The 25199-nt window shown below is 34.1% G+C and overlaps 2 protein-coding genes across 4 annotated transcripts in view; both read left to right on the forward strand.

Moving 5' to 3' along the window:
* TMC7 (transmembrane channel like 7) overlaps nucleotides 1-13875 on the forward strand; it is a 59355-nt gene extending 45480 nt beyond the window's left edge. Inside the window, exons 11-16 of one of the 2 annotated variants that reach the window (XR_004230273.1) lie at nucleotides 154-251; nucleotides 4566-4752; nucleotides 6703-6833; nucleotides 8049-8204; nucleotides 8922-9006; nucleotides 13166-13239. Coding sequence is in view for 1 of the 2 variants with exons in the window: in XM_003761427.4 (XP_003761475.2) it covers nucleotides 154-251; nucleotides 4566-4752; nucleotides 6703-6833; nucleotides 8049-8204; nucleotides 13166-13244; nucleotides 13718-13792 (726 nt within the window). In the remaining variant the exon portion in view is untranslated. Of the gene's footprint in view, nucleotides 1-153; nucleotides 252-4565; nucleotides 4753-6702; nucleotides 6834-8048; nucleotides 8205-8921; nucleotides 9007-13165; nucleotides 13245-13717 lie in introns of those variants that run through there. The other variant, XM_003761427.4, reaches the window with a different exon arrangement.
* A 3153-nt stretch (nucleotides 13876-17028) lies between these two features.
* COQ7 (coenzyme Q7, hydroxylase) lies at nucleotides 17029-24085 on the forward strand. 2 transcript variants are annotated; one of them, XM_003761426.4, is made up of 6 exons: nucleotides 17029-17183; nucleotides 20549-20727; nucleotides 21516-21630; nucleotides 22249-22388; nucleotides 23430-23498; nucleotides 23819-24085. In XM_003761426.4, the coding sequence occupies exons 1-6, from the start codon at nucleotides 17108-17110 to the stop codon at nucleotides 23894-23896; spliced, it is 657 nt and encodes a 218-aa protein (XP_003761474.1). In that variant the 5' UTR covers nucleotides 17029-17107; the 3' UTR covers nucleotides 23897-24085. The 2 variants fall into 2 exon arrangements, with proteins under 2 accessions (XP_003761474.1, XP_023353158.1); XM_023497390.2 differs by lacking the exon at nucleotides 17029-17183 and adding an exon at nucleotides 19598-19825.
* The last annotated feature ends 1114 nt before the right edge of the window (nucleotides 24086-25199 follow it).

Consider the following 25199-nt stretch of genomic DNA (forward strand, 5'->3'; position numbering starts at 1 on the left):
ATAAATAGTGAAACAGTACCCAACAAATTTGTAAAGCAGGGCCAAGAAAACCTAAGGGTACCTTTAGAGATTGGATGGAGCAAGAGATAAGAAGAATCAAGAACTGAATTTCATGAATGAGAATGGATTCCTTTTGCTTATTTTTGGTTTCAGTGCTGGGAGAATCAATTTGGACAGGAAATGTATAAGCTAACAATCTTTGACTTGATCATCAATCTTGCCATGACTGTATTTGTTGAATTTCCTAGAAAGTAAGTATGAGTAGTTTTCTTACCCAGTACTATACTTTTCATTCATTTACTTAGTTATTCAATAAAAATTTTTCTCCTACAACTTAACTTTTTTCAGTGAATAAATACTTTTCTTTCCCTCTCACCCATTCCCAATTGAAAAAAAAAAAACAAACCTTTGTAACAAAATACATAGTCAAGTGAAAAAAATTCTCATTGGCCATGACTAAAAACATGTCTCATTCTGTATCAAGAAGTCCATCACCTCTCTGGAATCATGATTTGTCATTGCATTGATTAGAGTTCTTAATTCTTTGAAAGTTGTTTTCAACAAATATATTAAGCAGCTCTTATTTTCAATGTATATTCTTCTCTCTGTGTACATATTAGACACACAGATATACATATATTAGATGATGGAAAAGATTATAAAGATATTTCAACAATGAGGTGATTCAGGCTAATTCTAATAGACTTGTGATGGAGAGAGCCATCTGCATCCAAAGAAAGGACAATGGGGACTGAATGTGGATCACAACATAATTTTTTCATCTTTTATTGTTGTTTGCTTGGTTTTTTTTGTCCCTTATTTTTTTCTTTTTTGATCTAATTTTTCTTGTGTAGCATGATAAATGTGGAAATATGTTTAGAAGAATTGCACATGTTTAATCTATATTGGGTTATTTGCTATCTAGAGGATGGGGACAAGAGGGAGTGAGGAAGGAGAGAGAAAAATATGGAACACAAGATTTTGCAAGGGGTGAATATTGAAAACTATCTTTGCATATATTTTGAAAAACAAAAAGCTATTATAAAAAATTATAAATGTAAATGAGACAATTAGCTCAAGGTACTTACAATTTAGTAGTAGTGATAAAACAAGTACATAAATAAAGGTAGAGTCATCCTAATCATGTTAGCAAGTTTTCAGCTGTTACATACAATATACTCTGCTCCAATAGTCAATTTTATATAGGTTGTGTCAAAATATATTTCTTACATATTGAAAAATATAGTTATATTTCTATATAATAGTGTTGCTCTTCTAAAATGTTATTTTCTATAGACTAAAATATATTTTTCATATATTGTATACTTTTATATAATATATATTTTCTTGTATTTATGTAGACTATATCAAAATATATTTCATTTATATAATAGTATATATTTTAAAATGTCATGTAATTATATATTAAACATAATATTAAAATGTATAAATTTAATAATTATAACAAAATTTTGCATTTATACTTATATAAATGTTATATAGACTACATAAAATATATGTATCACATATTGGTATCTGGTTATATTTCTATAAAATAGCATACTTATTATCTTTGTTGTTTTATTAGACTATATAAAAACATTTCATATATGTAATTATATTTCTCCAAAATATATGCATTTTCTTATATTTATGTGGACTATATACAATATTCTTCTGAATATATACTATTATGTAGAAACATAATTATATGTAAGAATATTAACATATAGTTATGTTTCCACGTAATAGTATATATTTTCTTGTAGGCTATATCAAACATTTCACACATGCACACATATATCTTACATATAAAAAATATATGTGTTGTTACTTTAAAGGTACATTCCAAAATGAAGATGACATCAAAGACTTTATCAGAAACAGATATAACCAGAAATGATAGTGGGGCTGGTCAGAGAGTGAAACCAGGGGATAATAGCTAGCTTGAAAGTTAATTGTTATCCATAATATCATCCATACTTGATTGGTTTTGTACTAATGTTTTGCATAAAATATTAAAAGAAGCAGAGGATGATCTCTAGCACGTATCTTCCAGAATAGGGCTCTTGTAATATTTTCTATTTCATGGATGGCTGTCTGGTGAAATCTGTAGGCCACTCCTAAGAATGATGTTTTTAAATACATAAAATATATACGGTTATGAAGAAAACTAGTTATATTGAAATATATTAAAATATTTATTTCCACAAGTTCATGGATTTCAGGTTAAGAACCTTTGCTCTAGAGCATAGCTTCTAAACTTTTTCCATTTGCAACCCATTTTCACCTGAGAAATTTTTATGTGACTCTGGGTATATGTGTATATAAAATAGGCATATAAATGAAACGGTGATAATAAATCTAAATTTTGCACCCCCCCCCCACATTCAGTTACAAGACCCTATATGGGGTTGCGACTCACAATTTAAGAAGCTGGAGTGAAATGATCAGGACCAGGAGATCATTATTTACTTCAACAACAATACTATATGATGACCAGCTCTGATGGACCTGGCCATCCTCATCAATGAGATCAACCAAATAATTTCCAATGGAGCAGTAATGAACTGAACCAGCTACTCCCAGAGAAAGAACTCTGGGAGATGACTAAAAACCATTACATTGAATTCCCAATCCCTATATTTTTGCCCACCTGCATTTTTTATTTCCTTCACAGGCTAATTGTACAATATTTCAGAGTCTGATTCTTTTTGTACAGCAAAATAACGGTTTGGTCATATATACTTATTGTGTATCTAATTTATATATTAATATATTTAACATCTACTGGTCATCCTGCCATCTGGGGGAGGGGGTGGGGGGTAAGAGGTGAAAAATTGGAACGAGAGATTTGGCAGTTGTTAATGCTGTAAAGTTACCCATACATATAACCTGTAAATAAAAGGCTATTAAATTAAAAAAAAAAAAAAAGAAAAAAAAATTTAAGAAGCTGGGCTCTAGAGGATTTATATAAAAACTTGAATAAATAGGGGCAGCTAGGTGGCACAGTGGATAGAGCACTAATCCTGAAGACAGGAGAACATGAGTTCAAATGTGGTTAACACTTCCTAGCTGTGTTGATCCTGGGCAAGTCATTTAACCTCAATTGCCTCAGCAAAAAAAGAAAAAAAAAATAATAATAATAGAAAGAGATTTTACTTTGTGCCAAGAATGGTGCTATGTGCTGGGGAAACAAATCAAAACACACTAGACAATCTCTGCTCTCAAGGAGCTTATATTCTAAAAAGTATAAAAAGGGTAAGTGGGACAATTCCCTTATAGGAGTGTGGAGAGGATCAAGAAATTCAGAGAAACCAATTCAATGACAAGGCAAAATATTAATTATCAAAGTTTTTGAAGCTAATACAAATTTCCAGTAAGGCAACCTACAAAACTGGGAAGTGAAGGACAGAATGAGAAGTAGTAGTGTGGTGTGCCAGTTTAAGCAAACAACAGTTTGTAGAGAAGTGAGTAAAAGAGAAAATTATTGTTTGTTAGTTAAATTTTTAAAAAAGATAATTACCTTCATAATGTTTCCTCAATATCTGTAAATTTGTTTTCCAAGGAAATTCCTTATCCTTTAGCTATATTCATCCTAAAAGCCGAGCTTTAGTTCAAGGGAAAGATCACTAGATTTGGAGTCAGGATTTCTGGTTTCTGGTTCTGTCACTTACTACCTGTGAGACCTTTAAATTAGGTAAGCTTCAGTGTTCCATCGTTTGTGAAAGATAGATATAATGCCTTCCCCTACTTCACAGATTTTTTATGAGAATCAAGTCAGATGACATATAAAGTCCTTTTACAGCTGTAAAGCTCCCCTCTTTCTATAGCTCCCTTTCTATCGCTGTACTTTCTTTCCCCATTAGAATGTAAAGTCCTTTGTCTCTTTTCAACTATTTTTAGTTGTTGCTGTTTGTTTGCTTGTTTTTTTTCTTTCTCATTTCCCCCTGTTTTGATCTGATTTAGAAAAAGTACACATATTTAGCCTGTATTAAATTACTTGCTGTCTTAGGGGAAATTTTGCAAGGGTAGATGCTGAAAACTCTCTTTGCATGTATTTTGAAAAATAAGAAGCTATTAAAATTATTTTTTAAAAAAAGAATGTAAAGTCCTTAAGATGAGGGACTGGTTTGCTTGCAGCTGGATGGTATATGATAAAGCTCTTCTCAGAGTAAAGAAGACCTGAGTTCAAATCCTGCTTGAGACAGTTAACAGCTGTGTGACTTTGGGCAATTCATTTAACTTCTATCTTATTTCCTCATTTGTAAAAGAAATATAATTTGCTAATTACAAATTAGTAAATATTAATTATAAATTATATTATAATTGTTCATGTTAATATATTATAAATAAAAAATAAAATAAAATGTATAATAGCACCTACTTCCCAGAATTGTTGTATTAAATGAAATTGTATTTGTAAAGCATAGTATATAGTATAGAGATTGGCACATAGTAGGTGCTAAGTAAATATTTCCTTCTTTCCTTGAATTTGTATGTGTAGTACTTCACATAATGCTTGATACTCTATATCATCTTTTAATTATCACAATTGCTTTTAGATTATTGGTGACCCACTGTTCTTCTTGGAAGGTGATCAGGTACTGGGGGCAACAGGAATTTGCCATTCCTGATAATGTCCTGGGGATCGTTTATGCACAGACAATCTGCTGGATTGGATCCTTTTTCTCTCCCCTTCTTCCCGCAATTGCAACTGTGAAGTTCATTATCATCTTTTACGTGAAAGAGGTAATAGCAGAAATGAGAGGGACCTAAAAGTGAGATGCAAAGGAATCTCCTGGTGCCAGGCCCTGCACTTGATACTAATGCTCAAAAGACAAAAATATAGTTCCTCCTCTCAAATAATTCACATTTTATTGGGAGAAGAGATAGACATCTATGTAAATTATACACATACACACACACATCTATATGTATATGGATAGTATATAAAGTATTTACTTAGATGTGCCTTCCTGTTTCTCCCAGTAAAACATAATAAACTTTAATATATGTATATACATGTGTATGCATATGTATATGTATATAAATAACTTATTATAGAGGATACCTAATAGTGGAGAACTTAAGATCTTTATCTGATGTAGGAGGTAACCCTTGAGATGAATTTTGAAGGAGACACCTAGTGACGGTGTTTATAGATAAGAGTCAAGCTAGCATAGTGGATAGGTGGTCATACTTGGATGTAGAAAAGGCTCAAATTTTGCCTCTGATGATTACTAGTAAGTTTAACGTTTCAAAGTCCCCAGGCAATTTTAAAGTTTCACAAGAATTTCTGGTTTGCATGAATGAGGGAGTTTCTATACCAAGAGTTCCTTACATTGATAAAGAAGGACTTTTGAGGTTTAGAAAAAAAATCTTCATTCTCCAAATTGGGAAGGATACATATCCTGAGATTACACACAAATAAGCCCTCCCTTCTTTGTATTTCAGCAACTTTAGAAAATGAGCTGCTAATTTATGTTATGTTGGTACTTAATCAATTGGGCTAATGATTGCCACTGTGATCAGATGATCTCTGCCTCAGTTAAAGAGTCAGTGGTTGAGAATATATCACCTGGAATCTGCTATCAATTTTCTGCTTTAGACACAGGATTAAGCTTTTCTTTCCTTTGGAGGAATTGAGTATTTGAATAAAATTGGATTTGGAACTAGAAGAATTGGGTTCAAATCCCAACTTCTAGCTACTTACCACCTATGTGATCTTGGGCAAGTTATTTGAATGTAGTGAGGGTGAATTAGATGATCTGTAAGGTCCTTTCCAGCTCCAATCTGTGATCATGATCTATTATGTTATTTCTGTGGTTAATTAATACCTATGTGACTCATTAAATGATTTTGAGCAAATTATTTAACTTCTTTTTGCCTCAGTTTCCTCAATTGCAAGATCTGGACGATAATAGCACTTATATCACAGGATTGCTGTGAGGATCAAACAAGATAAAGTATTTTGTACAGTGTCTTGCACATAGCAAGTGCTTAATAAATGTTTATAGCCCTTATACTATTAAATTGTAAGTTCCTTGAGGGCAGTAACTATCTTTTGCCTCTTTATATCCCTAGCACTTAGCACAGTGCCTAGCATATGGTAAGTGCTTAATAAAATGTTAATTAAATTCCCTATTATGAAGGCACAAATTTCCATTATATGAATTCCTTCCATCAATTGCAGATCATCAGAACATCATTACCTATGACTTGGGAGATAAATCCTATAGAATTGCTTGAAGTGTTGACTTGCGGAGGATCATAAAACTAGTAAGAATCAGAGGTAGAATTTGTAACTAGTCTTTCTGACCCTAAGCCTAGCATTCTAGATGTCACACCATATGCTGCTTTTTTCTGAGACAGCAGTTGTAAGGGCTGAACTTTTCAAGCAGAGGATTGATTTGATCATGACCTTCTTGTGTCCTCAGGACTGATATTGGAAGTTTTCCTTTGGTGTCTTTAAGTAAGGTGTGATTCTTCCTTGAAAGTTAAAAATTATATAGAGCAGTGAGGAATGATGATGGGAACTAAGTGGGAGAATTTTACTAAAAAGAAATAACAACTGGGTAGAGAAGATGGAATGAAAAAAGGAAAAGTTAAACCTGTCATCCTTGTTTTTGTTTAAGAGATATTAGAAGGAATCTAAATTAGAGGTCTTTTTGTTTTCTTCTTCTTTCCTCCTTTCCACAGATAAGCCTGATGCACACCTGTAGACCCTCCACAAGGCCTTTCAGAGCATCAAATTCTAATTTTTTCTTCTTGTTGGTGCTGTTAATCGGACTGACATTGGCTTTCATTCCACTGGGAATCAGCATGACACAGTAATCAATGACTTTAACTTATCAATTCCATAACACTTGAATAGATACTTTGGTTTGCGGACTGGGTTTTGTTTTCTTCTTTCAAGTTTGAAAAAGAAGTTTTAAATGATATCTGAGGTCTTTCTTTGCCCAAACCAAAGTATTATTTTGCCTTTGTAGAAACTTATTAGAAAAGTAGATAAAGATTCACGTTTTCAGTTTTTTGTTAAGTTGACTTTTTATTTTTATAGAGAAATTTTTAGTGAAGTCTTTTTTTTAACGTAGCCTACATTTTCACTTATATTCTTATTCCTCCAAAGAACCATTCCATTTATCAAAGAACTTTTAAAAAAAATCAGCAAAGCCTAGTAATACATTGAAAAAAATCTGACAATATATGCAATGTTCTGTATCCATGGCTCCCCTACCTCTGCCAAGTATAGAAGGCAAGTATCTTTTGATATGTCTTCTTTGGGCTGAACTTATGTTTTGTAATTTTGCACCCATTTATTTTCAATTTATTTTGTGTCAGTTTAGGCAACCAGCATTAAACACATGCTATGTGCTGGGTACTATGGTGAGTGCTGGGGTTACAAAGAAAGACAAACCTTCCTTCCTTCTGCTCCTCCCACCCCCAAAACCCAGTTCCTATTCCCAAGGAGCTCACAACATTTAAACAACTACACACAAACAAGCTATATGCAGGATAAATATAAGTAAGAAAGGCAGACACTCAAAAGATTGAAAAAGGCTTCTTGTAGAATGTTGGATTTTAGTTGGAATTTGAAGGAAGCCAACAAAGTCAGGAAATGGGGCTGAAGCATGGGGGACAACCACTGAAAATTTTGAGTAAGGAGGTGGAATGGTGTGTCACTAGAAATAGAATACATTAATGGAGGGGAATAAAATGTAAAAGATTGGTAATGTAGAAGGGGCCAGGTTTTATAAATGACAAACATTTTATATTTGATCTAAAAAGATTAATAAAAACCAAAGTATTTTTTATTTGATCTTGGAGGTGATAGGGAGCCACTAGAGTTGATTAAATAATGAGAGATGGTCAGTTTTGTGGTGGCTGTTCTTTCCATTTACATCATTGTAGTCATTGTATATATTGTTTTCTAAGCTGTGTTTACTTCATTTTGCCTCTCTTTTGTGTAAGTGTTTCCATGAAACTGTTGATTTGAATGCTGATCTTTCAGCTGGTTGACATGAATGACTGGTCTGTTTTAACAGCATTCCATCTTCCAAGGCCTGTGGACCATTCACAAATTATAACACATCCTGGGAAGTTGTCCCTAAGACCATAAGCACTTTTCCAAGTGCTTTGCAAACATTCATCAATAGCATCACTTCAGAAGCATTTGCTGTGCCTTTCTTTATTGTTATCTGGTGAGTAAAAGCCCATGTATATTTACTGTTTATGTCAGTAAAGCAGATGTCAAGTTAAGCAGGGAAGAAGCATGGTGGGGTATTAAGGATGTTGGAATGGAAGCGAAGAGACCACAGTTTAGTGGGAGCCATGCTGGATTCAGGAATAAGACCAATCCCACCCCGGCCATTATTTGCTATGAGAACTTGAATCAGGTACTTCTCTCTCAGTCTCAGTTTTCTAATCTGTAAAATAGTACTATCTGCCTCATATGGATGTTGTGAAAGTGTTTGTGAAATGCTTTGTGAACTATAAAACATGATAGAAATATAAAGCCGACTATTATTCAGAGTCATTTTACTTCATTGGATCCCAGTTTCCTCACCTGAGAAATGGAGAGGTTTGTTTAGCTTTAAAATTTTGTGATTCAGTTTCTTGTACAGGAATGATAGATGCTTTTCATAATATCTACTCTTCTAGCTTGGAGTTGGATTCATTAATAATAAAAAGTAACGATAGCTAGTATTAGATAATGTTTTAAAAGTTTGCAGAGCACTTTATATGTTATTTTCCTTTATCTTCACAACAACCCTGTACTGTTGTTATTCCCACTTTATACATGAAGAAACTGAGGCTTGGAGAAGTTTGTTCAGGGTGATTAGTGTCTGAGAAAGCATTTAGACTCAAGTTTTTCTGAGTAGTTAGCACTCTATACACTATACTACTTACCTGCCTAGAATGGGAACCTAGAGGAAGAAAGAAGACGTTTTTGGAGGCTGTTGCAGTAATTCAGGGAGGACCTGTTGGCATCATGGTGATGAGGTTTGTATCCCCCAATTCCTGGTGGTGATGAGGTTAGTGGCAATAAGAGAGTTGTTAAAATCTCTTTTTGGTCGGCCTCAGATTTAAAGTGAAAGAATTCACTTATCCCTAATTATTAATGGCAAAATGAAAGTTTATTATTGGATAGAAACCAGTTTGCTAAGAGACTGACAAAAGGCAAAGTCCTATTACAGAAATGGAGGCTGACACTGAGGAGAGAATGCCTTTTCAAAGGGCAGAGGGTCCTAGCAAATTGCTTGGGCCTCTGTAAGGAGTGAGTCCAGAAACTGCCCTTTTTAAGGACTCTTGAGGCTTCAGGACTCAGGTTCCCAGGCTTAGATGCTTATCAGTTTCCATCCCAGATCTCTTTTTGGAATTAACAACACTTCAAAGGGATGCTTTTTGACCAGGATTTCTAATTGAATCAAAGGCCCTGGCATCCTGGAAAGATAACTTATCTGGGGGGATATGCCTTCCCCAGGAGAGGCTGAGACTCCAAAAGAGGACATAGTTTCAGAGTTATAATCTTAAAGGGAACACAGTTTCAGTAAAGGGAACAGTTTCTCTCCCACTTCAATGGAAAGTGAGAAGGGAACATAGATTATGAATGTTGAGTCATTAGGGCTTGGCAGTTGCCTGGGTGCAGGAGGTGACAAAAAGGGAAGCGTCAAAGGTAGTCAAGTCATGGTTAGACACATGGAGTCTGAATGAAAGGACATCATCTATGCCCTTGCCTATAATTTAATGTTGAATAGTATAATGTCATTTTAGAGCTGCAGGCAATCAGAGAAATGGGGTGGGTTAAGTCAAGAAAGGCATTGTGGAACTGAGTCTTTGAAGTTTCAGAAAATAAGTAGGATGTATGAAGTCAGAAAAGAGCACATCTTCAATAAAAACAATAGCAGGGAATAGACTTGGGATTATGTTTAACAAACATCTTTTGAAATGCCTAATTGGTGCAAGATAGTGCTAGGGATGCAAAGATATATGGGACTAGCTGTTATCTCTAACAATCTCAGATAATTGATGGCATCTAGTTAGCACAGGAGAGAGTATGATAGACCCGGAGTTAGGAAGACCCAAGTTCAAATCTTGCTCCAGACACTAATCAGTTGTGTCACTCTGGGCAAGTCATTTAACCTTTGTCTTTCTCACCTGTAAAATGGAAATAATCATATTTTCCCAGAGTTGTTGTGAGGGTAAAATAATATTTGCAAATTGCTATATAAATATTATCTATTATTATTATTAGTGTGACATTTATGGGACAAAGAAAAATTAGCCTGATTAGATTGAACATGTACATTGTGAAGTAGTGGGAAATTAGATTAAATGGATCAGGAAGGACTAGTAGCAGTACTTTATATTATATAAAATATGTAACACAAGATTTTGGCCAGGTAGCAGAATTTAGGTTCAATATGACTGAGTACTACTTAAAGAAAATGTTCTATCATGTGCAGATTAGTAGGTTCCAAACCAAGTACATAAATTATTATGTTTAGATTATTTGCTCTTTTTAGAAGTGCAGCATGGCATAATTCCTCCTTCCTCCCTCCCTTCCTTTTTCCTTTCCTTCCCTTCCTTCTTCTCATCTTTCTTTCCTTCCTTCCTTTTTTCCTCTCATCTTTTCTTCCATTTTTTTTCTCTTTTGCACCTCTGAATCCTCCCAAGATATCTTGGGGGTTTATTGGCTAGATTAAGGACCAGATTTTAAATCAAAACCATTTTGATTCTCATTGGCCACCTACAGGTTTTAGGATAGGTTCCACTTGGTCATTGTTTGGGTCCTGATTGACTCAAATTGAATGTAAATAGTAATCATTTTGCTTTGGCCAGAAACCCTCCTGGATTTAGTTATTTAGAAGGGGGGGGGGCAGAATACAGAGAACTAGGGGACAGAGGAGGTTCTTTACTTCACTTGCTACCTAGCCTTAATCACTGAATAGGTACAGCTCAATCAAACTGAGACCTGCTGAAGACCTTAGCTTAAAAAGGCCAATGTCTCCCATTTTATTCAGGGCCATCTCCAGTAGTCTTGATCTATATCTGACCACTGGCCCCAGATGGCTCTGGAGGGGAAAGTGAGACAGGTGACCTTGTACAGCCCTCCCTCACTCAAATCCAATTTACTTGCATGTTAGGGCATTCCCTCCCTGATGTCATGGTCCTCTTTGAGAAGGAAGGTCAAACAACAAAAGCAGCTGATTTCTCATAGCTAAAAAAATTTAGGTTCAAGTATCATCTCGGAATATAGTTGGCTGTGACTCTGAGCATTACATAATCTTTTAGTTCCCTGAGTCAATTGGCTGAAGACTATTTCTTTCAGAAAAGGTGCCAATCTACACTGATTAGAGTGAGCTTCTTCATTGTGAGTTTCCTATACCCATGAAATAATAGATCAGGATCAAGGAGGAAAAATCTTTTTCTCCATTAAGGTGACAGATAAATGAAGAGTTTACTGGACAGTCATATCATGAAGTCTTTCAAGGAAGCATATTTTTATTTATTAGTTGAATGTCTAATTCACTTATGGTTTGATGTGCAGGGTGGGGACTTTATATAAAATATAAATTGTCATTTTTATTATATTAGTTCTGTCCACTTATGAACAATTAATATTTCTCCATTTATTTAAGTTTGACTTTATTTGTATGAAAATGTTTTATAATTATGTTCAAATAGTTTCTGGGTTTGCATTGGAAGATATACTTTCAGGTATTTTATACTGTCTATGGTTATTTTAAATGGAGTTGTCTCTTGTTATCTTTTCTTACAAGGTTTTCTTGGTGGTATATAGAAATGCTGAAGATTTATGTGGGTTTCTTTTATAGCCTAAAATTATTGTTTCACCTAGCTTTTTAATTATCTCTAGTATTTTCCAAGTATATTACATCATCTGCAAAAAGATAGTTTTATTACTTTATTGTTCATTCTGATACCCTCAATTTCTTTTTCTTTTATTATTACCATTGCCAATATTTGTAAGACAGTATTCAAATAATATTGGTAATAATAAGTATCCTTATTTCACTCCTTATCTTATTGGAAAGATATCAAACCTATCCCCATTAAAAACAATGCTTGTTAATGGTTTTAGGTAAATGCTCTTTATCATTTTGAGGAAAAAAATCATTTTTCCTTGTGCTTTTTAATAGAAATAAGTATTGCATTTTGTCAAAAGCTTTTTCTGCATCTATTGCTATAATCATAATTTTTTGCATTACTGTTATTGATATAATAAATTATGTGAGGAGTTTTTCTTATGTTAAACCATTTCTGCTTTCCTGATATAAATCTTACTTGATAATAACGTATGAGCTTTGTGACATATTGTTATAGTTTTCTACCTAGCTTTTTATTTAGGGTTTTTGCATCCACATTCCTTGGTGAAATTGGTCTGTAATTGTCTTGCTCTCTTTTTGCTCTTCCTAACTTAGGTATCAGCACCATATTTGTTTCATAAAAATAGTTCTGTTAGACTCCTTTGGTTTTTTTGCATATTATTCCAAATAATTTAATATTGGAATTAGTTAATCTTCAAATGTGTGGTAAAATTAATTTATAAATTCATCTCATCTTGATGCTTTTTTCTTAGGAAATTCATTTATGGCCTGTTTGATTACTTTTTTTCATTTATTTAGATATTCTATTTCCTCTTCTCTTAATCGGGGCATTATATAAATTGTTAAATGTATTGGCATGTAATTGGATAAAATAACTTCCAGCAATTTCTTTGATTTCATTTTCATTAATGATATATTCACCCTTTACATTTTTGAGACGAGTAATTTGGTTTTCTTCTGGATTTAAATTTTTTTTTTATTAACCAATGGTTTATGTTTTCTTAGGTAGTGGTTGTTTTCTTGTAAAACTGTTTATTAATTCAATGGTTTTCTTATTTTCAATTTTATTAATGTCACATTTAATTTTTAGACTTTCCAATTTGATGTCTAAGAGGGGAATTTTAATTTTTTCTTTTTTTCTAGTTTTTTAAAATTGCATGCCCCATTCATTAGTCTATTTTTCTATTTTACTTAGATATAAGCATTTAGAGATATGTTTTCCTCTGATTAGTTCTTTTGCTATAAATGATATTTTTAAATCTTTAAACTCATGTAGTATATTTTTATTCCTGTTCTATCTCCTACTTTTGCAGCCTCATCATGTTTTATTTCATTGCTCTGGCTGGAGCACACAAGCGAGTCGTGGTTCAACTCAGACAGCAGTTGGCTATGGTAAGGTGGCATCCAAAGTGATATGATCCCAGAGGGCAGAGGCCTCAGCTTTTGCCCTATGGACTTTGTGAAACCTATAATTAAACCTGTAATTTTTCAAGGAAGAGGTGGAATGACTTTCCAAAAACTCTGCCTAGTGTACCCAGTATAATGGGGAGGGGGGTTAGTTTGTTCTTTGTACCAGTTTTTTCATCTGGACTAGAAAGGGGGTCGCAATCATGGTAGTTTTTAATCCAGTCTTCCCTCTTCTATCCTGAGTCTGAATATGCTAAGATATGTAACCTTTGGGACAACTAGATGGCGCAATGGATAGAGCAATCAGACCTGACTTCGAATGTGGTCTCAGTCACTTAACACTTCCTAGCTGTTAATTACCAAATCCTATCCCGAATAATTAAATCAATTAATTGTATGGCAAATGTTGTAGTCTGCTAAAGAAAATTATGTCTCCAAATGTATTTGTTTGTATTTAGGAAAGTCGAGACAAACGGTATCTAATTCGGAGACTTACAGAAGCTCAGGAAGAGATGCGAAACCGACCAAGCTGATTTTGAACACAATTTCTGTGTCTTTCAAGCTGACTGAACTACTACACTGAACTTTCAAAACTCATCTGTAGAATTTTGTACAAATAGTAAATGTATTTTTCTAGAGTTCAGGCATTTTCTGCACTGTGATGCTATTATTGCTGCTGTAGTTTTGGATTTTATTATTGTTTACACAACCAATTTGTATTTAAGGATTTTGTAAACTATAACACCACTTTGGACTGAGTCTTTGCTTATAGAATCTCAGTGACTGAAAAATCTCTTAACCTTAGTTTTTAGGTTAAGTTTCAGTATCAGTGACTGAAAAAACCTCTTAGGCTTAGACTAAGTTTTTGGAAGGGAAAAGGGAACGAAGAGAAGTTCATCATTTTTTTTAAAGATAGTTTGAGAAATTTTGTTAAGTTAAATTTGAAGGCTATTAATTAATGAGACTGGACTAATATTAATGAGCCAGATCCTAATAGCATAAAATGAACAACTCTTTCCATGACTTTTTTTTTTAACATGGGTTGCTTTTTAAATAAAATAATCTCCTAAAATATTATGTTGTTAAGAGTTAGAAAGAAAATTGAAGCATAGCTATATAACTAACATTAAACTTTAAATTTTAGTCTCAGTTTGGTAAGATGGGATACAGAAATGTTCATCATTTTCATGAGCAATCAGTATTAGGGATATACAGTTACTTCATGCTTTGTGAACTTCTATGGCAGTAAAGGAGCCGAACAGAACATTGTTTCAGGAAAATAGGTGTCCTTTGAACTTTTACCTCTCTTTTAGGGCTGATCTGTGATTTCTGGGAATACCTATTACTTCCAAAAGTAGCAGAAGAAAAGTTTTTCTTGATTCCCTAAGGTCTATTTCCTTTTATGTTTTGTAGAGAACATTTCAAGCTTTGAAATGTTTTTAAAAGAAGTTTTAAGACTTTTTATATTCTTATTTAGCTATGAATAAGTGCTTTAGCATTATGCTCACACATTTTAATTCATGCTGAAACACTCTTAATCCAGATTGCAATATAACCTAAATCAGTTGTTCAGGGCATTTTGACATACAAAAGTTTTTAAAATGCACTCAACTAGATTTCTGAAGATGAATTTAGCTTTCTTATAACACATACAAGCCCATTTCAAAGTATTATTTGTCTGTTTATAATTTTTCTATGGATGTACATTTATTTAATGAAATGTATAGGAAGTAATTTATAACTCCTATTGTAGTAAAAAACAAGTAATAGATGCCTTGAAAATGGCTAATATTTGGCAATAAAGGGTTATTTTTTAAGTTATTCCATGGTTTATCAACCAATATAATATTATCAAATAGGAGTATTAAGCCTAAATCTTTTTAATATATATGCAAATCTTAGTTTCAAAGATGATTTTGGTGAGTTTTTTTTTTTTTTTTACTGGTTTTCTTCACTTTTAAATTCAAACACATTTTAGGGAGCAGCCTGAATTTCAGAGGCTGATGAAATTTTATGGAAATGATTGCTGATACTGAAGAATATTGTTCAAGGATAATTTCTTCCTTTTATATGGGATTGATCTCATTTCTAGAAGCATTTTCCTGTGTTATGCCTGTGTTATGAGTTTAATCCCAGTACCAATCAACTATTGTTGTCTTCTAATTCCACAAAGCTTGTATATAATGAAAAGACTGAGTTGAGTTGCAACAGGGATTTGTAACTCTTATGATGACCATCAGAAGCAGATAATTTTCAGAGAGCATCTTTCTTAATGCTTTTTTGAGTGTGGAGAGGTTCATTAGAGGTTCATTATATTCACTGAAAAGATGAATTGTAAAAATTTCTGACCATTATCAACATTATTAAACCTAATTCCTACAGTTCCCAGCAAGTGTTTTGTTTTTTGCCCTTTATTAATGGAAACAAAGAATTACTATTACATATTTTTTTTCCCCACTCTTAAGATATGCTGTTGGTGTAGCTATAGTGAAATGCTGACTTTTGAATATATTACTTGGAACTTTTTTTTTTGTCAAATTGTAACTTCTGGTTAGAGCTGTAGGATAGATAGAATTGTTTTTCTCTGCTTAATGTGTTTAAAACTATTAATTAAAACAAAATATTTAAACTCTTGGAATGATTTCATGTATGTTTGAATTCATGGGGTTCTTCTGTGAGCAAAAGGTCCCGGAAATCTATTAATTCATAAAAGTTACATCTTTTCCTCTAGGTGGTACCTTTTGTAATTAGAAAGCGTACTGGGTAGAGGAACTTGTGATCAGTGGTTAGCGGTCACCTTCCCCTCCCCCTATCTTCCTCAGCAGAATCTATTACTCAATTTATAGAATTTAGCTAAAGAAAAAGAAAAGGGGACTTAATTTAACCTTTGGCTAACCTTTCTCCAGCTGCATGAAATGGGAAGGTGGCTTCTGGTCAACCCCCCTTTCTACTAAAAAGGGAGATTTAAACCTTTCGGAAAACCTTATAATCTTATAATTGTTTTATTATTCTAATAATAAAATTATTAAATTTTAAAATAATAATAATATTATAATAAAAATAATAATAAAAAATAATAATACTGCTTGCAATATATTAGTGATAAACTTCACTAAATCTGTTTAAGAAACTATATTAATCTAGTTTAATTTAGGGGCAGCTCTTTCTTTAAAAAAAAAAAAAGTCTAATCTTATAATCAAACTAAAAATAAATAAAGCGCGGATTTCTCCGTCCAGCGAAGTCACGTGACAATCCTGACAGCATAGCCGTAATGGCGCCCCAGTCTCCCGGTTTTGCTCACTCCGATCATCAGTTCACATACAGGTCACCTTAGGTTATTCCGAAACCACGCCCAAAGAGTATTCCAGGATTGCCCCATACTATAACGTGTTCAGCCGTTCCCCCGTTGTTAAGCATCCCCACGTCTTCCAATTCTCTGCCACCACAAACAGACCCTTATAATACACTCTTCGATCAGCAATACCACAAATAAATCCTTATAAAGGGATTGCGGGGTCCGAGAGCGTGCCCGGCTTATTTAAAGCCCCTGTTTATGCGGCTATTTACGGCCAATACGAACCAAGGTCCTAGATCCTCTCAACCAATAAGAACCGCGGCTGCGAGCACCTCGGAAGCAGGCGACAGTTTTCCCTCAATGGGCAGCCCAGCCCCCACCCGAGCGCGCTGCGAGGACGGGTTGCGTCATAAGCGTCCGCCCACGGCGCGCCCTTCATCTCCGTCATCAAAATGCGCCGGTCGCCCACGGCGCGCCCTTCGTCTCCGTCATCAAGATGCGCTGAGTCCTCTCCCGTGCTTCTCCTCGGAGTGGTCAGGCGGGATCTGGAAGATGATAGGCTGCGCTGGGGCGGCGGCGGCTCCTCCGCTCTGGAGGCTGTCCTCCGCGGCTCGGAGGTTCCCCTCAGGTAAAAAGGAGGAGCGGGGCCTCCCTAAAACTGCTCGCTGGAAGTCTGTGCTACGGAGGGGGAAACTGAGGCTGAGGGAGAAGGCGTGACTTTGTCCAGGGTCAGACAGTGGCTCTGACCTTCCCAACTCCACACCCAGAACTTCATTAACTGCTGGGCCGGCCGTGCTTTCTATCACACATAGGCACATCTGCCAAAGACATTCATTAAAGGGAAGAAATGGGCTCAGGGACTGAAGTTGGGTAAAGTAACGCCTTCTCATCCCCGTGGGTCAGTGTTTTCCCTACAAGTTACAAAGTTGGAACACTGTGATATTTCCAGGAAATTTTTAAGATGTAGTAAACTAATTTAAAAATTAATTAAATCTGTTCTTGATGACAGTCTCTCCATTCTGAACTTTTTTTTTTTTTTGATTTTTTTTTTTAATTTACTAGCCTTTTATTTACAGGATATATGCATGGGTAACTTTACAGCATTAACAATTGCCAAACCTCTTGTTCCAATTTTTCCCCTCCTCCCCATCCCCTCCCCCAGATGGCAGGATGACCAGTAGATGTTAAATACATTAAAATATAACTTAGATACACAATAAGTATACATGACCAAACCGTTATTTTGCTGTACAAAAAGAATCAGACTCTGAAATATTGTACAATTAGCTTGTGAAGGAAATCAAAAATGCAGGTGTGCATAAATATAGGGATTGGGAATTCAATGTAATGGTTTTTAGTCATCTCCCAGAGTTCTTTTTCTGGGTATAGCTAGTTCAGTTCATTACTGCTCCATTAGAAATGATTTGGTTGATCTCGTTGCTAAGGATGGCCTGGTCCATCAGAACTGGTCATCATCTAGTATTGTTGTTGAAGTATATAATGATCTCCTGGTCCTGCTCATTTCACTCAGCATCAGTTTGTGTAAATCTCTCCAGGCCTTTCTGAAATCATCCTGTTGGTCATTTCTTACAGAACAGTAATATTCCATAATATTCATATACCACAATTTATTCAGCCATTCTCCAATTGATGGGCATCCACTCAGTTTCCATGAACTTTTTGAATGATGTTTTTACACTTTAAAAGTGAGTGATTTAGGTTGAAATGTGGAAAAATTCAAGGCAAAGAGGAGAGGGAAGTCTTTTCCTGGCATTTCTACCTTGATTTCCCTTTCATTGTATAGATTGAGAAAATGCAGTTTCTTTAGCACACAGTATGATTTATGTTAAGTGTGTCTATGGGTAGTTGGATTTTTTGACTGTAGGAACCTGCTAAGTGAGGAGTTACTTATGTGTCCCGTGAACGAACTTGAACTCGGGTCTTGATTACAAGGCCAGATCTCTGTCCATCAATCATGTAATTTGATGGGGGGAAAAAAAAAGAAAAAATGCTTAAAAATAAGACTAGAAAATTATCTCCTGTGTAGTTGTGTTATCGTGCCTGGATATAGAAACTCCAAAATGTTCCCTCTTCATCAGAAAAGAGCTTCTGCTGAGAACATATTATATACCTGGCACTGTACTAGATACTTAAACTATATAAAATGAAGACATGGCACTTTATGAAAGATTATAGTGTAGTCAAAAGACAAGCTGAATCCATATATATAGTAGATAGTAGGTAATTTCAATTTGTAAACATTAAGTTTTGCCAGGGAATGGGTATGAAAGCAAATTAAAAAAAAAAAAAACAATACATTAATAAGAAATAATCAAATTTTGTGACAAAATGTTGGTTTGGAGGTAGGAAAGCATAGAGTTTGTATGTTGCTATTTTATGCATTTTTTATTTATTCGGTTGTGTTCAACTCTTTGTGACCCCATTTGAGGTTTTCTTGGCAAAGACATTGGAGTGGTTTGCCATTTCCTCCTACATGAGGAAACCAGAGCCAGCAAGGTTAAGTGCCTTGGGCAACATCATCCAGCTAGTTTAAGTGTTTGAGGCTGATTTGATCTCAATAAGGTAAGTGTTTCCTGACTCCAGGCCCAGCATTTTATCCATTGTGTCACTATACATATATATATATATATATATATATATATATATATATATATATATATATGTATGTATAGTGACACACGTGTGTATAGAATATAAAGAAATGTATACGTGTGTATGCACACATGTATATTGGTGTATAGATATGTATATAATAGTTCAGCTTAGATGTCCTTTAGAAGGTAATATGAGATAAAGCCAGAAAGATCATGTAATTCCAGGTTGTGGAATTTGAACTTTATTAAGGCAGCTAGATGGTGCAATAGATAGAGCACTAGCCCTGAAGTCAAGGGGACCTGAGTTCAAAATCTGGTCTCAGACACTTAACACCACTCCCTAGCTATGTGATTCCAGGCAAGTCACTTAACCCCAAATGCCTCTGCAAAAAAAAAAAAAAAAAAAAAAAAAAGGTTCTCTTTAGATAAGCGATATGATAAATACTTGTTTGTGTTTGTTCCCTCCCTCTACCTCCGCAAGGGACGCTGATATCAAGGAAGTGATGTCATGACTTGCAAATGAATTTAATTTAAATGAGGAAGAGCTGTGCAAGGTCATCTGCCTCACTTTCCCCTCCAGGGTCCAGTGGCTAGATAATAGATTCAGATGATGGAGGTGGCCCCAGATGAAATCAGAGACTTTGCTCTTTTTAAGGTAAATTCTTCAACAGGTCTCAGTTTGACTGGGGCTACACCCATTCAGTGTTTAAGGCTAAGCAGCAACTAAGGCAAAGAATCTTTTCTTTCACCCAGTCCCCCCACCTTCTGTCAGGGGTCCTCAAACTTTTTAAATAGCGGGCCAGTTCACTATCCCTCAGACTGTTGGAGGGCCAGAGTATAGTAAAAAGAAAAACTTTGTTTTGTGGGCCTTTAAATAAAGAAACGTCTTAGCTGTGGGTGAGGTGGAATAATCGTCCTCAGCTGCCGCATCTGGCCCGCGGGCTGTAGTTTGAGGACCCCTCCAACAAATAAATGAATAAATCTGGGACGGGAAGACTGGTTCCTGGCTAAAACTGAAATGATTGCTATTTACAGTCAATCTGAGTCAATTAGCACCCAAATAATGACCTAATGGGGCTTGTTTTAGGATCTGTTAGTGCCTAGGCTTGAGGGAGATAAACCTGATTATAGAATAAGGTTGATTGAAAGGGACAGAAAGTGGAAATGTTATTATCTATTTGGAACCAATAACTTTTGCCTGTGATGAGTTCCTTTAAGAGGGGACAATAGAGAGATGTGCATAGATTTGAGAGGAAACCAATAGAAAATTAAATACAAATAACAATAAAGTTACCTGATCTTTACAATTGAATTAGGAAATATCAAAATCATCTTTGTTATAACTTTACATTTTCACAAAGTACCACTTGTTTTATAGGTTATGCAAGAAATGCCAGCATCAGATTTTGCAATACAGGAATGACATATAAAAATATCAACCATGCCACTGTAGATCGAATCATCCGGGTAGATCATGCGGGAGAATATGGAGCAAACCGCATATATGCTGGACAGATGGCTGTACTTGGTAGAACAAGTATGGGACCAGTTATTCAGGTCTGTATATGTGAATCTTTGCCCTTTATACTTTGTTGACTGAAATACTTATTTGATTCCAAGTCAATATATCATAATTATATTTTGTAAGTAATTCTAATTCTTAATTGTTTTCATTACCCCATTCAAGTAATATTTGAGGAAAATAATAACCTAGTATATAAGAAGGAGGGAGGAACATTGTAAGTTTTTGTTCCTTTTGGTTCAAATATATTACCTTGTGTACCTTACTTTTGATTTTGTGATGTTCACTAGTCACTAGTGAGAAGAGTCCAAGTTAAAAGCAAAAACTGATAAGCATTTGGCCTTGCCTTGAGATTTTTATGAGAAGTATGAGATACTTTATTACATTCTAGCACCCTGGCATCAAATGGCTATACCTATTATTCTGACCTTTCAGATTTTAAAATAAGCAAAATAGATCTAATTTCTTTGTAATCTCATCAGGACACATTTTTTCCCCTTTTCTAAACACTGATATTTCCAGAAAAATTTTAAGATATAGTAAACTAATTTTAAAATTATTTAAATTTGTTCTTGATGACAGTCTCTCCATTCTGAACTTCTTTTTTTGAATGATGTTTTTGCACTTTAAAAGTGAGTGATTTAGGTTGAAATGCGGAAAAATTCAAGGCAACGAGGAGAGGGAAATCTTTTCCTGGCATTTCTACCTTTATTTCCCTTTCATTGTATAGATTGAGAAAATGCGGTTTCTTTAGCACGCAGTATGATTTATGTTAAGTGTGTCTATGGGTAGTTGGATTTTTATTAATTTATTTCTCCTGCAGAAAATGTGGGATCAAGAAAAGGCACATTTGAAAAAATTTAATGAGTTGATGGTTACATTTAGAGTTCGGCCAACTATTCTCATGCCCTTTTGGAATGTAATGGGATTTGCTTTGGGTAAGTATCCACTTAAGTGAATTTCTTTTACTTAAAATAGACTAGGAATATGACTTCTTTTTTTTTATATAGCTTTATATTTATATTTACAAATTATATGCATGGATAATTTTTCAGCATTGACATTTGCCAAACCTTTTGTTCCAATTTTTCCTCTCCTTCTCCCCAGCCCCTCCCCCCTGATGGCAAGTTGACCAATACATGTTAAATATGTTAAAGTATAAATTAAATACAATATAAGTATACATGTCCTAACAGTTATTTTGTTGTCCAAAAAGAATTGGACTTTGAAATAGTGTACTATTAGCCTGTAAAGGAAATAAAAAATGCAGGCGGGCAAAAATAGAGGGATTGGGAATTCTATGTAATGGTTCATAGTCATCTCCCAGAATTCTTTCACTGGGTGTAGCTGGTTCAAATCATTACTGTTCTATTGGAACTGATTTGGTTCATCTCATTGCTAGAGATGGTCAGGTCCATCAGAATTGTTGTTGAAGTATATAAGGATCTCCTGGTCCTGCTCATTTCACTCAGCATCAGTTCATGTCAGTCTCTCCAGGCCTTTCTGAAATCATCCTGCTGGTTAAGGAATATGACTTCTGATGTGGACAATTTCAGGTGCTGGAACAGCTTTGCTTGGAAAGGAAGGGGCAATGGCTTGCACAGTGGCTGTAGAAGAATCAATAGCACACCATTATAACAACCAGATTAGGACATTAATGGAAGAGGATGCAGAAAAGTATGAAGAACTCCTTCAGGTGCTTAGTTTTGTTTTGGAATTTGATTAATTTAGAAAAGGGCTTATATAAAAAGTGGCATTAATTAAAATCAAATTGTAACTTGAGAAATCATTGGATTTTTATTTTATGGGAAACTGAGGTCTAGATTTTTGAGTGACTTGCTGAAGGTCCCATTGATAGTTAATGACACTCTAGTCCAGAGTGCTTTCCATGCATCACTGTTGGCAGATTCTGAACAAATTCTTTAATATAGGTCAAACAAAAGAATGAAGATAATCTATTAGTCAATTTCCAAATAAAATATATAGAATTGTCACCATGATCAATATATATTTAGCATCCTTGTGGTATCAATCTTTTAAGATGTTTCTACTTTTGTATCTATATATACATATATTTTAGAGATATCTAATTTCATGTGATCTACTTCTTTAAAGCCAGTTCAGTCTCAAGGTAAAAAGTGCCAACATCTTTATAAAAGAAGTAGCAAAGAAGTGATATGTTGCATTTTTATTCTTTTCCTGCTTTACTTGGGGGTCTAATTCAAAAGAAAAAAAATGAGTAAATTTGTATCATTTATAGTTAGTCTTTGGCCCTTGCTTAATCTAATATACAGAACATCGGTAAAAGTAAATACATTCAATAACTACTCTTTATCCTTGAATGTAAGATGTGCCAAGAAAATTAAAAAGACATTTATACTGATGGTTAGCAGTATCACATAAGATAATGTATGTGAAGTAAATCAAAAAATTAGTTATTGAAGTAATTTTCTCATTTACAAAGTGCTTTGTAGTGTACAAAGTAGTTTGTTTACAACAGTTCTATGAGGTTGTTAAGTAGTAATGTTATGTCCATTTTACAGATAAGGACACAATTTCAACAGTTATTTGTCCCAAAGTCCTGCCAGCAGTTTCAGAAGCAGAGCTAGGATTTAAACTTGGTCTTTCTGAATTGGAATCCAGAATTCTTTCTGAGATTCCAGACTATTTAAAGACATGATTTGTATTTCTGTCCTAAATTGTGATCATTATCTTGCCCTTATTTTTATTTAATCAGACAATTAAAAAATTTCGGGATGAGGAGCTAGAACACCATGATACAGGACTTGACCACAATGCAGAATTGGTAGGTACCTGTTATTTGCTCTTTGCTTTTGGTGTCTTGACCGCTGCTATTTGGAAAATAAAGTTTCCAGAGAAATTGGACTTAAAGGGGAAAATTTTGAAACATTACTCACTTTGAAGTTGAGAATCCTGTTTTTTGTTCTCTCTTAATGTAATTCTTCCCCCACGTATGAGAAATAATTAATTCTTATTTTACAAAGTTCATACAGATTTGAAGTGAATTATTTCTCACTTGCTAGTTTATTCTATATTTCTAACTATAATTGTGCATTAAGCAATAAATAAAATCAATTTTTTTTTTTTTTTTTTTTTTTTTTTTAGGCACCAGCATATAGCATCTTGAAAGGTGCTATTCAGGTTGGATGCAAAGCTGCAATATATTTATCAGAACGAATTTAAAATAATTCTTTGTGATAATATGGAAAAGTTGATAGCAATTACGGAGTTATATTTGCACATGTGAATTTTATAATTATTGTAAATTTTGTTAATAAATTGGATGATTCTACTTTTAAAAAATCTTTGATTTTTCTATGTACTGCCTTCATGTCATAAGATAACGTTCAGATAAATGTACAGTTATTCTTACTTTGGTTTCATCTTTAATCATTAGATTTGAATGATCACCAAACTAACAAATATTTAAAAGAACAGAATCAAAACTTCTTGGAATCATAATTTATAGCCATTTAAAAATATTATCATATTTTTAAGATTGATGTGTCAAGACATCAGCATTAAATTCTCTGTCAAGTAAATCAGATTGCTTACTTTGTGAAGAATACAATGTGCTCTTTTTTTGGAGTGGTTTGTTTTTTTTTTGTTTTTTTTTGTTTTTTTTTTTGTAAAATTATCTTTTGAAAAATTTTTTAATACTCTTTAGAGAAATTGCCTTAGCATAATCATATTTATATCTTTTATGATTTAAGACTCTTAGGATTCAGACAGATTAAATAATATTAAAATGCTTGAGGAAGTACTGTGCTTTAGAGTACTATGCTTTCCACATAGACATAGCACAGCATCTTTTACATAGACATATAATGTATGCTAATTATATTGATTGAAAAGATACAAATTCAGTTGTAATTAAACATTCAAGCAGCAACCACAGCAATTGGTTAAGTTTGTTAGTTCAAAAAATGTACTCTCCACAAATCAATTCTGAAATTCCTTACATATGTTCAGATAAAATGATGTTCCTGGATATTGGTGTTAAAACAGAATGAAAAAAAAATAAGATTTTTGAACTCTTAATCCTTCTTATTCTAGATACAGTGTTGGAAGGGAGCATCTACTCTAATGTTACTTAAGTCATGAATTTGATAGTTTAAAACACCTCTGAAAAGCAACTATTTAGCCTCCTCAGTGTAGATATTTGGGTCATTTACTCCTGAAATGCAGTTTCCATGTAGTTATCCTGGTCCTCAGTAACTATAGAAAAGTTATTCCAGAAAATATAGGCTTTTAGTTTTGGGGATATAGTGGAGTTTGAAATTTAGTAAGGTGCTGTCCAGCTCAGTAATTCTGCAACTTTGAGGCAGCATATTGCATCTACTTTTGCGCTTTTAGACATAAAGGATAAAGGCTTATTTGGGGGGGTTAGAGGGGATTGTAGAAGGAAAGGTTATAGAAAGTTTAGGAAGCTGAAAGGTGATAGCCCCTCCACATTTTGTCTTCATTTCAAATGAATCATCTAAAT

Source organism: Sarcophilus harrisii, chromosome 1, assembly GCF_902635505.1.
Source record: "Sarcophilus harrisii chromosome 1, mSarHar1.11, whole genome shotgun sequence".
Lineage (NCBI taxonomy): Eukaryota > Metazoa > Chordata > Mammalia > Dasyuromorphia > Dasyuridae > Sarcophilus > Sarcophilus harrisii.

Excerpts from the sequence above, each read along its gene's own strand:
- COQ7 (XM_003761426.4), top strand. The coding sequence starts at position 17,108 with ATGATAGGCTGCGCTGGGGCGGCGGCGGCTCCTCCGCTCTGGAGGCTG. Across the intron at positions 17,184-20,548 it reads GGCTCGGAGGTTCCCCTCAG|GTTATGCAAGAAATGCCAGC; the intron begins GTAAAAAGGAGG and ends CTTGTTTTATAG. Across the intron at positions 21,631-22,248 it reads TGTAATGGGATTTGCTTTGG|GTGCTGGAACAGCTTTGCTT; the intron begins GTAAGTATCCAC and ends GGACAATTTCAG.